Consider the following 12,717-nt stretch of genomic DNA (forward strand, 5'->3'; position numbering starts at 1 on the left):
AAGGCTTAAGTTAGGATGCGATGTGAAGGCTCAGTTAGAGCACTTAAGGATTACAAGGTAGCCAGGAAAGACCTAAAGAGAGAGCTCAGAAGAGCCAGGAGGAGACATGAGAAGTTGTTGGCGGATAGGATCAGAGTAAACCCTAAGGCTTTCTATAGGTATTTAAGGAATAAAAGAATGACGAGAGTAAGATTAGGGCCAATCAAGGATAGTAGTGGGAAGTTGTGTGTGGAGTCAGAGGAGATAGGGAAAGCACTAAATGAATATTTTTCGACAGTATTCACTCTAGAAGACGACAATGTTGTTGAGGAGAATACTGAGATACAGGCTACTAGACTAGGTGGGATTGAGGTTCATAAGGAAGAGGTATTAGAAATCCTGCAGAGTGTGAAAATAGATAAGTCCCCTGGGCCGGATGGGATTTATCCTAGGATCCTCGGGGAAGCCAGGGAGGAGATTGCCGAGCCTTTGACATTGATCTTTAAATCGTTTACAGGAATAGTGCCAGAAGATTGGAGGATAGCAAATGTGGTTCCCCTGTTCAAGAAGGGGAGTAGAGACAACCCTGGTAATTATAGACCAGTGAGCCTTACTTCAGTTGTTGGTAAAGTGTTGGAAAAGGTTATAATAGATAGCATTTATAACCATCTAGAAAATAATAATTTGATTAGGGATAGTCAGCACGGTTTTGTGAGAAGGGTAGGTCGTGCCTCACAAACCTTATTGAGTTTTTTGAGAAGGTGACCAAACAGGTAGATGAGAGTAAATCGATTGATGTGGTGTGTATGGATTTCAGCAAGGCATTCGATAAGGTTCCCCACAGTAGGCTATTGTACAAAATGCAGAGGAATGGGATTGTGGGAGATATAGCAGTTTGGATCAGTAATTGGCTTGCTGAAAGAAGACAGAGGTTGCTGGCTGATGGGAAAAATTCATCCTGGAGTCCAGTTATTAGTGGTATACCACAAGGGTTGGTGTTGGGTCCACTGCTATTCGTCATTTTTATAAATGACCTGGATGAGGGCGTAGAAGGGTGGGTTAGTAAATTTGCAGACGACACTAAGGTCGGTGGAGTTGTGGATAGTGACGAAGGATGTTGTAGGTTACAGAGAGACTTAAATAAGCTGCAGAGCTGGGCTGAGAGGTGGCAAATGGAGTTTAATGCGGACAAGTGTGAGGTGATTCATTTTGGTCAGAGTAACCGGAATGCAAAGTACTGGGCTAATGGTCAGATTCTTGGTAGTGTAGATGAGCAGGGAGATCTCGGTGTCAAGGTACACAGATCCTTGAAAGTTGTCACCCAGGTTGACTGGGTTGTTAAGAAGGCATACAGTGTTTTAGCTTTTATTAATAGAGGGATCGAGTTCCGGAACCATGAGGTTATGCTACAGCTGTACAAAACTCTGGTGCAGCCGCACTTGGAGTATTGTGTACAGTTCTGGTCACCACATATAAGAAGGATGTGGAAGCTTTGGAAAGGGTGCAGGGGAGATTTACTAGGATGTTGCCTGGTATGGAGGGGAGGTCTTACGAGGAAAGGCTGAGAGACTTGAGCCTGTTTTCATTGGAGAGAAGAAGGTTGAGAGGTGACTTAATAGAGACATATAAGATAATCAGAGGGTTAGATAGGGTGGACAGGGAGAGCCTTTTTCCAAGTATGGTGACGGTGAGCACGAGGGGGCATAGCTTTAAATTGAGGGGTGATAGATATAGGACAGATGTCAGAGGTAGTTTCTTTACTCAGAGAGTAGTAAGGGTATGGAATGCTTTGCCTGCAACGGTAGTAGATTCTCCAACTTTGCATTTAAGTCATCATTGGACAAACATATGCACATACATGGAATAGTGTAGGTGAGATGGGCTTCAGATTGGTATGACTGGTCGGAGCAACATCGAGCGCCGAAGGGCCTGTACTGCACTGTAATGTTCTATGTTCTATCAGTAGGCTTCCCTTTATCCAAAGTGGATGCCACTCTTTTGAAGAATTGCAATACATTAGATCAACACAATTTCCCTTTCACAAAGTCATGTTGACTCTTCCTGATTATCTTGATGTTCTAAGTGCAACATTTAAATATAATCTAATAATAACTTCCTTAATGATTTGTTTCTAACACCTTTCCTATGACAGACATCAAGCTAACTGGCCTACAGTTTTCTGCTTCCCTCCTGCTTGAATAGAGGGGCTTTTGTTTGGTATTTTTCAATCTGATGGTATCTTTCCAGAATCTAGCGAAATTTTGAAAATTAACATCACCGCAATTACCACTTCATCAGGCAGCTCTTTTTAAGATCCTGGAATGAGGTCTCTAAAGATGGGGAGACTTATTAATCTGCAGCTGCATCATTTTGCTCAATATGGTTTTCTTAGTGAATTTCATGTCACCACATTCCTCTCTTCCTTCAGCTCCTTATTTACAGCTATTACTGAGAATGTTTTTGTATTCCCTATAGTGAAGAGCAGAAGCCAAATATTTATTCATTACATCACCATTTCTTTATTAACTCCCATTCTCACCCTTTAGCGGATCAGCATTCACTTTACTTATTGCATGCTTAGATGCCTATAGAGTTTATTGCTATCACACACTTCCTCTCTCGCTCTAATTTATTTATCCTGATGAAACATGTCCAGACACACACTAGGTTAAATAAACATCTATCCCTGTCTCCTAGCCACAAAATTACTACAAGCATAAACATTGAGGGTTCAGCCACAATAGTACTAGGGCATCTGTTGATTCTATGCATTTGACTGAGTTGCCTTAGTCAAGTGGTTCTTTTCAGAAGGGCAGATAGAATTCTCATATCCTCTTGAGGTGGAGGTAATAGGGTGGAAACTGCTTGAGGAGGATGTGGGGATTTCTCTTGTGACTTAATCATGTCTGTGTATTGTCACTTGACCACTACATTGAGAATATTGCTTCCTAGTTTGAGAGTAACTGTAAACATCCCTTAGATTAACCAAGAATGGTGTAGTTGACCTGTTTTTAAAAAAAAAATCTTATATTTGGTGTGGCATTGTCGCCAATCTCTACTTGCCCTTGAAAAGATATTGGTCAATTGCTGCCTTGAATTACTGTAGTCTCATGTTGTATGTGTCCCTAGCATCTAGGGAAAATATACCAGGATTTTGATCCAGTGATATTGAAGAAATTGTGATTATAGTTCCAAGCCAAAATATTGTGTGGTTTGGAGGGAAACTTTCAAATGGTGGCATTCCCATATGTGTGTTGCCCTTGTCCCTCTGTACGGTACAGGTTGTACTTTTGGAAGGTGCCATCACAGGCATGCAGTGCATCTTGTATTTGGTGCACACTGCTGTTTCTTTGTGTTGTGGTGAAAGGAGGGAACATTTATGGTGGTGGATTACATGCTAGTCAAGTGTGCTGCTTTGTCTTTGATGCTATCAAGCTTATAGTTTTGGATCCCTGATTCATCCAAATGAGTATTCAGTCACATTTCTGACTTATGCCTTCTGGTCAGACAATGGGGAGTTAGGAGGTGAGTTTCTTGCCTCAGAATTCTCAGCCTCTGAACTATTTACATGTGATCCAGTTAGGTTTTTGGTCAGTACTTGCCCTCAGGGCTGTTGATTGTGGGTGGGTGAGGGGAGGGGGAGTGATTGTAAACACATTAATGTTGAGGGAGATTCTGTGATGTACAGCATCACACTGCTCATTTGGTGCTATGTGAGATCATATTGTGCAGATACCAAGTGTGTGTTGTAATTGAGGTATTCGGGATCTCAATAGATTACAATTTCGTAGAAGCTTACAGATGTAGAGCAGAGCTGGAGTCTAGTCAAGCTAATTATAATGAAGTGTTTATTTTAGGAACATGGACACCTCCTACTTCACCACGGAAAAGGCTTGCTCTTTCAGGCACTTTGCCCAGTGCTGATTGGAATCTGAGTGTCAGACACAGCACTCCTGTGTCAGGAGGTTTACGAAAACGTAAAGAATCTTGTAGTACAGGCTCTCTCAACTTGAGTCACATATCCGAATCTCCAAGCCAGTTTCAGTCAGAAAAACCATCAGGAAAACGTAAATGTAAAACAAAGCATATTATTGGACCCCAATCCCCAGACGAAGATGCAAGCAACCAAGGAAGACACAAGGTAAGAAACTTAAAGCAACGTTCTTTGTATGATGCTTCTAATATAGAAAAAAATCACTTAAGCTGCTTTACAGATGTTCAATTAGTAAAAATGGATGCTGTGCCAATTAAGAAGGCAAACCAAAAGCTTGGTCAAAGATATGATTTTTTGGAAGAATCCTAAAGGGACATGCAGAGATAGAGGCGTTTAGGGAAGGAATTCCAGAATTTCTGGTCCAGGGCAACTTATGTTTTATCTGAGATCAAGAGCGATATTCTGTTAGCTAGACTATATCATCAATAATATCAGATCACATGGAACTGGAATTTGAATGAAGAAGGTCCTAGTGCAGTCCTGCTGCAGCATATTTACAATAGCTCATTTTTATTCTTCAGTTTGCATTGATATGGTGCCCAGTTCTCAGCTGTATAAAGCACCCAGAATCCCACAGTATATTAGAACAACTGAAGGAAGATCCACAATGATGGCATAAAGAGCACAGGCAATGCATAAGAGACAAGAGTCCGACGAATGGGTAGTTAGGTGGGTTATTAGACTGGATAATGTTACAGAGAGAGGAAGAAGCAAGGCTGTGATGCAATGTAAACACAAGGATAGAATTTTGATTTTGAGATATTTGGGAACCTGGAAACAAAACATGGGAGAGAGGACAGTGGTAATGAACAGGTTGCGTTTGATCTGAGATAGGATATGGCAGCAGGTGGGCTGAATTTTACTGACATTGGCAGATACAAGTAGAGCATGAAAAATAGTTTAGTCTGAATCACAAAAGGTTGGATGAGATTTTCAAATTGTTTATTTGATTTTAAGAATAGATTTTCCATCTTAACAAAATGAAACTAAAGTGTTTTAATGTATCGACTGTTATTGCTAGGCAATCTTGGTGTATAAATGTTCAACATGTTAGTGTATAGTTATTTGACCTTGAATTTTAATTGCACTTTTATTTTTTAATTGTTATCTCTCAAATGATTCTTATATTCAAAGTCATCAGATTGTAGATTTAGTATAAAGCCAATTATAGCTGCTTGCATTTATTCCATGAGACATATATAGTATCCCTACAATGTGGAAAGAGGCCATTCAGCCCATTGAGTCTGCACCTATCCTCTGAAAAGCATCCCATCCAGACCCACCCCATCCCATAACCCAGCACTTACCATTGGCTAATCCACCTGGCCTGCAGATCCTGGACATTAAGGGGCAATTTAACATGGCAAATACACCTAGCCTGCACATCTTTGGACTATGGGAGGAAATCAAAACACCCGGAGGAAACTCGCATACGTGTGCAGAATGTGCAAACTCCACACAGTCACCCAAAGCTGGAATTGAACCTGGGTTCCTAACAATGTGAGACAGCAGTGCTAACCACTGAGCCACTATACAATATCTTCCTGTAAGTTAAATATACAATGAAAAGGAAGACATTCAGTTGAGTTGTTTAATAAGATTGTGGTATTAAATCATTTTCTTTGTCCTATTGATTGACCTTTCAAATAATTATCTTCTAACAGATTAAAGTAAGGCAAAAACGCTCTCTAAAGCGCTCAGCATTAATGCTCGATTCTGATTGGAGCCCATCACCAAAGAAGCAACGTGATCATTCAACCCACTGGAAAAAGCGGACATCTTCAATTACTCCTGTAAAATATGCAACAGTGCCACGGTCACCATGTGCTCAAGCAGAGACATCTGCAGGCCAGCAATCACAATCTGAAACACGAAAGTTAATAGTAAATAAGAATGCTGGCGAAACATTGCTGCAGAAGGCTGCACGATTAGGCTATGAGGTAAAAATTGTAATAACATAGTATTAATCTTTTTAATTTTATATATCTTCTCAGGAGGACCTTGTTCTTTCCAGAGTCTTCCCTACCATTCAAAACTCATTTTTGACATCTTTATTAAACCTCTTCTTTGCTATGTGGTCCAACTGAATGAATTGCACATGTGACATGTCCTGCCTAGTTGTCTCTAAATTACATTGGTGTCTTATATTCTAGATAACTGACATTTTGATATATGCTGGAAAAGTGAAAGTGCACCAAAACGTCTGCTGCATTCATTTTAATTCAATTGCATTCTTTTCATTAAGTTCAGGTAGTAACTTCATTTTTTTCACAATAATGCAACTTGCTGAAACATGTATTATCTTAAAAATATATCTAGCCCCGATTGTTTTCTTCACTAGGCATAATACTATTTTACAGTTGAAAACTTAATTTCTGAAAGGATTCAGGATCACTTTGGAACTGTGATATTTGTGAATTATGTACTGTTATGGCCATGTGCCAAGCTTGTCCTCAGAGTGGTCTGTGGACTGAGAATTTATATAAGCTTGTTTGTAGCCTCTTGTGATGCTTCTATTTTGAAATAAGCAGCAGAATAGCTTCATGCTTTAAACAAGATAAAAGACTGGTTCATTACAGAGCTATTGTTGAAAGTTATTTCAGTAAGAAGTGATAAATATTTGCTATGTAATGATGCTGTGGCTTTCCTGATTTATTTTGTCCTGATTTTTTTGACAAGAGGTTGTAGGGTAGAGGTGGAGAGCTAGCCACTGAAGACCAAGGCTTATGAGGCCTTGGGTTTTTTTTTAAAGTTGGAACGTTAAAAGCAGCCTGCATCTGGCCAGCTCTCTCAGACCAAGCTTTCAAGTTTTTTTTTAAGTTTAGCTTTAAACCAAAGCTATTGGTGTTGCAAAAGAGTTGAAAGTTTCAGTGAATGTCTCCTAGCTGCTACTCTCTGAATTTTCTCTTGATGTTTTTTCCTCCTGGATTGGAGAACTACATGTGAGAATCTGTGTTTGAATTTTCCTTTTTGCCAAGATGTGTGTTTGTGGAGTGTTACAATATCGGAACAGATAATTAGCAATAGTTACTGTATTTATTATTCTGTTAAGTTTCTGATGCAGTTAGGTTATTCTAAATTTCTCTTTCTTTGGCGCTGTTTTTTAACGACAGTGTTTAAATAAATTGTTTTGCTTAACATTGGGAATAGCCACTTTATACTTGCCATTAAAAATAAGAGGTTAGGGTCTCGGTTGTCTTCTTCAAATATTTTGAGGGCATCTGATCTGCTCCAAAGCAAATTGTAGGCTCTATAATTCCAGGTTGGGTTTAAGATTGTTGGACTCAAAGGCTGCAACTGGTAATTGTTGGTGTCTTTTCTTTTGGGTATTAAATTAGGTTGGTTTAGACAGGGTGTGCCTTGAGTAGTAATGGCTCTTTCAGTCATTAAGAGTTTTCTGGGAGAGGAAGAAGTGACTTTGGGAGATTTATGAGAAGTGAGCAAAGCAAACCCGTTGGAATTGGCAAACAAGGTAAACAACATTGGGATTGGGGTTGCTTGTGTCTGTGAGGAAAGGGGAGATGGTTGTGGCAGTTGCGCAGCATTTCAGTTGCAGGAAATGCCATCAGAATATTTGGAGATGGCTAAAATTCAATTGCAAATGAAGCAGCGTGAATTAGATGCAAGAGAAATGAAATGAAACTGTTTTGAATTATAATTAAAAGGAGAGGAAAAAGAAAGAAGAGGAAGGCTCTCGCAGAAAGAAGAAAAGCAGAAAGAGAGTTTGAACTTAGATGTTGGCAATTAGAAAGGAGAGTTGACTTAAAAGGGCGGAGGTGAAGATAAAAGATAGGCTTGGTGAAAAGTCGAAATGTGTGGTGCTGGAAAAGCGCAGCCGGTCAGGCAGTATCCGAGGAGCAGGACAGTCGATGTTTCAGGCATAAGCCCTTCATCAGCAATGGACGATAGTGATGGAGAGCAATCCCATGGGCCTGGTGGGAATTTATTCAAATATGTCCACGCATTGCCTTCTTTCGATGAGAAGAATGTAGAAGCCTTTTTCATTTCATTTGAAAAAGTGGCTAAACAAATGAAATGGCGTGTGACCATGTGGGTATTATTGACCCGAACAAAGTTGGTAGATTGAGCTAGTGAAGTATTTGCATCACTATCCGACGAGGTATCTGGATAGTACTAGGAGGTGAAGAATGCCATCTTAAGTGTATATGAACTAGTGCCATAAACCTACAATGTTTCAAGAATTTAAGGAGAGAGCCTGGTCAAATGTACATTTGAGTTTGAAAGGATCAAAATAATTAGTTTTGATAGGTGGATAGGTAGATCAAGCATATGACGCATTTAGACAATTATTATAGAGGAGTTTAAAAATTCACTTCTGAAGTAATAAGAACTCGTGTGGAAGAACAGAGTTAAACTGCAAGATTCGCAGCTGAAATGGCCGATTGATTGAGTTGGTTCTTAAATCAATGTTTGGCTTCCAACATTAATTTCAACAGATAGAAATTGGGGAAAAGATAAATTTTTAGTTGGCAAGAGAAAAGGAGATCTCATTAAAGATAGTTTACCACAGGATAAAAAGGAAACCCATGAGGGGGAAAGAGAAGTGAAAAAAGCGTAGGTGTTTTCACTGCAATAAAGTAGGCAGCATGAAGTTGCAGTACTGGTAGTTTAGGAAAAGCACTGCGAGGATAGTTGTGGAAAAACTGGATAAGCCAATGAATTTTGTTGAAGTGGTAAGGGAAAGCAAAGTGGAAACTAAAAAGCTGCACCAGAATATACAGTCTGTTTAGGGATTGGTTGAGAAGAAGGTGTCACACCTGCTTAAACCATTTATTTACAGATGTAAGGTTAACTCGTATTTGTCAGGAGGAGCAGGTAAAGAAATTACAATCTTAAGAGATACAGGAGCATGTCAGTCATTGATGGCGAGAGATGAGATATGTAATTGAGAAGGACTATTGCCAGAAAAATTGGTAATGTGTGGAATTAATGGTGAGACGAGAGGGACTGTATTATGTAAAGTGAGATTAGAGTGTCCAGAGAAAAGTGGAGAACTTGTGGTAAGAGTACTTGAGGAATTCTCTGCTCCAGAAAAACAATATGTCCTTGGTAATGATATAGCTGGATCTCAGGTGGGAGTGCTGCCTACTGTGGTTGAAAAGCCAGTGAAAAATCAGGCAACTGCGGTATTACAGGAAGTACATCCTGGGAATTTTTCTGATTGTGATAACAAGGTCACAAAGCCACAGGTTGAAGCAGGAAGAGAAATCAAAGAATAAAGATAAAGAAGTTGAAGTACAATTATCAGAGGCTATGTGTGATCAATTAGATGTGAAAAAGCATGAATAGCTGGAGGGCAAAGTGGATATTGTTAGTTCAGAGAAATTAACTGAGTTACAACAGAAAGATGAAAAACTAAAGCAGTTGTATCAAAAAGCATTATCTAAAGAAAGATATCCCAAAATGCTACTATCTTAAAAATGAGTCTTGATGAGGAAATGCAGAAGTTTGCGTAATTGGGCTGTTGACGAATGGTAGAAATTTTATCAAGTTGTATTACTGATGGGTTATAGAAAGGTGGTGTTGCGGGTAGCACATGTATTACACATAGGAGGTCATTTTGGAGTAAGGAGAATCCAAGCCAAAATACAAAAGTGTTTTTTTACTGACCTGGACTGCATAAGGATTTAGTTGAATTTTGCCACACAAGTCATACGTGTCAGATAATTGGAAAACCTCAGGTAATGATAAAACCAGCACTTTTCCATTCCCTTATTAGAGGAACCTTTTACAAGGGTCTTAATTGATTGTGTAGGCCACCTACCTGAAACAAAAAGTGGGAATCAATATTTGTTGACCATAATGGATGTGTTCACTAGATTTCCTGAGGCTGTTCCATTGTGCAGTATCACAACTGAAAGAATTGTAGAAGAGTTTTTTTCACAAGGTACGGACCACCCACCGACATATAATCAGATCAAAGGTCACATTTTACATCAAAATTATTCCGGAAAGTTATGGATAACTTAGGAATAAAAAATTCAAATCCACTGTGTACCATCCAGAGTCACAGGGAGCATTAAATTTTAAAGACCACGTTAATGGCTTATAGTCAGGACTCTCCAGAGGATTGGGATAAAATAATTCCATTTTTACTTTTTGCAATTAGGGATGCACCAAATGAATTACCAAATTCAGTCCATTTGAATTAGTTTTTGTGTATGGGATGAGAAGACTGCTGAAATTCCCTAAGGCAAAATTGGTGAGTCAGAGTTCAGAGACCATATTTGGACTACGTGTCAAATTTTAGGGTAAGATTAAACAGAGTGGATGAGTTGGCCAGAAAACATTTAGAAGTAACACACCATCTGATGAAAAAGGAAGCAGACAAGAAATCAAAAATTTGCAATTTTGCTAGTGGAGTAAAAATGTTGGTGTTACTTCTAGTGGTAGTTGAACCTTTAAAAGTAAGGTTTAGTGGACCTTATCAAATCGAAAGGAGGTCGAGTAAGGTGAATTATTTGATAAGAATACTTCATAGAAAGAAATTTCACAGATTATGTCATGTGAATATGCTTAAAAGAAGCTTTGATAGGGAAGAAAAGCACAAGGACAATGTATTGTAAACAGTAACAGAGTGAAGAACTAAGTTCAGAGGATTCTGAATTGGTCATTCCTCAAATTAAATTGGACGATGAGGAAGTTCTCAAAAATTGGGATAAATTATTGAGTTATCTTCCAGAAGAAAATCGAAATGACTTAAAAGAGTTATTACAATCACGTGGGAAGATATGTGGGAATAAGCTGGGAAGTACTAATCTAATTAAGCATAATGTAAATATAGGAAATGGTATTCCAATTAAGTAACATCCTTATAGACATAACCCTCTAAAGTTCAAGTTCAAAAAGGGATTGAACGCATACTTCACGACAACATAATCAAAGTGAGTTACAGCAACTGAAGTTCATCCGTAGTAACGGTACCAGGACCAGATGGTACCCAAACATTATATGTGAATATTGCCAAGTCAGTGCAGCTACAAAGTCTGATTCATATCCTATTTGGAAGACTGCATTGAGAAGGTGGGACAAGCAACTTATATTTCTAAGTTGAACTTACTCAGAGGATACTAGCAGGTACCTTTATCTGAAAGAGCAAAAACTATTTCGGCCTTTGTGACATTGAATGGACTATACCAATTTAAAGTCATGCTATGAAAAGTGTGAAGGACACATTTCAAAGACTAACCAATAAAGTCACTTCTGGATTACTCAATTGTGCATGTTCATCAATAACTTGGTGATTTTTAGTCACACATGGAAGGAACATTTGCAGCATCTATTGGAATTATTCGATTGACTTCAGGAGGCAGGCTTAGTGATAAACATGACTAAGAGTGAACACGCAAAAGCACAAGACATGTTCCTGGGACATGTTATTGGACACGGACATATGGCCCCATGGAATGTGAAAACAAAGGTTATTGCGGAGTTTCCCATGCCATCAACAAAGGCGACAGTACGATGATTCCTAGGATTGAGTGGGTTTTATTAGAAGGTTGTACCGAATTTTAGCAGTGTGGTTGATCCACTGACTGCCATACTGAAGAAGTGCAGAACATTTCAGAGAATGGTGGACTATCAGACTGATAGCCTGAAAGTTGTGTTAACCACTGCCCCAGTGTTAGCCCCACCTAATTATGCAAAGCCATTCAAAATGGCAATCGATGTGAGTGATGTAGGTTTCGGTACTGTACGCTTACAAGAAGTCAACTAGAAGATCGAAATACCTATTGGGTATTTTTACAGAAAATTGAATACTCATTAACAGAAATATTCCACAATTGAGAAGGAAACCTTGAGCTTAGTGTTGGCATTACAATATTTCAGCATTTATATTGGCAGTAATGTGTCTGAAACAATTGTAAATACTGATCATAATCCATTACTGTTTTTGGAAAAATTCAAGGACAAATTCCAGACTGTTTAGATGGAGCTTATGGTTGCAGCCATTCAATCTGCAAATTATACACATGGTTGGGCAAGAAAACATAATTGCCATTGTGTTGTTGCGACTTTGAAGTAAGACAGAGGTGTTCGATGGCAGGAGTAAACAACAGAAATAGATTGTAGTACTGAATGTTTCCATGGTTAGAGTCAATGTAATGTGTATATATATTGTAGTATACTAGTAGAATAAGACTAAAGGTTTTAAAAATGAAGTCATCTTTGTATATCGATTGGTTCTTGATTTTTAAGAGAGCAGGTGTGATGATGCCGTAGCTTTCAAGAGGTTATTTTATCCTGATTTCTTTTTGGATTAACAGTGGAGCGATAATACCACATGGTCTCTGCCTCCCCTTAATATGTCATTGATCATGAGTTCAGTAGGTCCTTGTGCGGCTAATCAGTCAAGAGGGTCAAGTTCTTCGGAGTGATGATCACCAACAATCTCTCCTGAACCACTCATGTCAATGCAATGGTCAAAAAAGCACAACAACACTTCTTCTTCAGGAGACTAAGGAAATTCAGCATAAGGACCCTCACCAACTTTTACAGATGCACCATAAAAAGCATCCTATCTGGATACATCACAGCTTGGTACAGGAACTACTGTGCCCAGGACCATGAGAAACTTCAGAAAGTTTTGAACACAGCCCAGACCATCATGCAAGCTAACCTCCCAACCATTAACTCCATCCACACCTCTCGTTGCCAGCCTACGTTATCAAAGGCCTCTCCCACTCGGTTATAATCTCTTGCAATCTCTTCCGTCAGGCAGA

The 12,717-nt window shown here is 39.1% G+C and overlaps 1 protein-coding gene across 3 annotated transcripts in view; it reads left to right on the forward strand.

The window, feature by feature from the left end:
* The window catches only part of bcorl1 (BCL6 corepressor like 1), a 265,520-nt gene that overhangs the window by 206,846 nt on the left and 45,957 nt on the right, over positions 1–12,717 (forward strand). For all 3 annotated transcript variants that reach the window (XM_087992055.1, XM_043704668.2, XM_043704670.2), the window contains 2 exons: positions 3,837–4,120; positions 5,638–5,913. In XM_087992055.1, coding sequence (XP_087848181.1) covers positions 3,837–4,120; positions 5,638–5,913 — 560 coding nt within the window. The remainder of the gene's footprint in view (positions 1–3,836; positions 4,121–5,637; positions 5,914–12,717) is intronic.

This window comes from Chiloscyllium plagiosum, unplaced genomic scaffold (assembly GCF_037043375.1).
Source record: "Chiloscyllium plagiosum isolate Xiang-an unplaced genomic scaffold, Cpla_swu_hap1 HiC_scaffold_11, whole genome shotgun sequence".
Classification (NCBI taxonomy): domain Eukaryota; kingdom Metazoa; phylum Chordata; class Chondrichthyes; order Orectolobiformes; family Hemiscylliidae; genus Chiloscyllium; species Chiloscyllium plagiosum.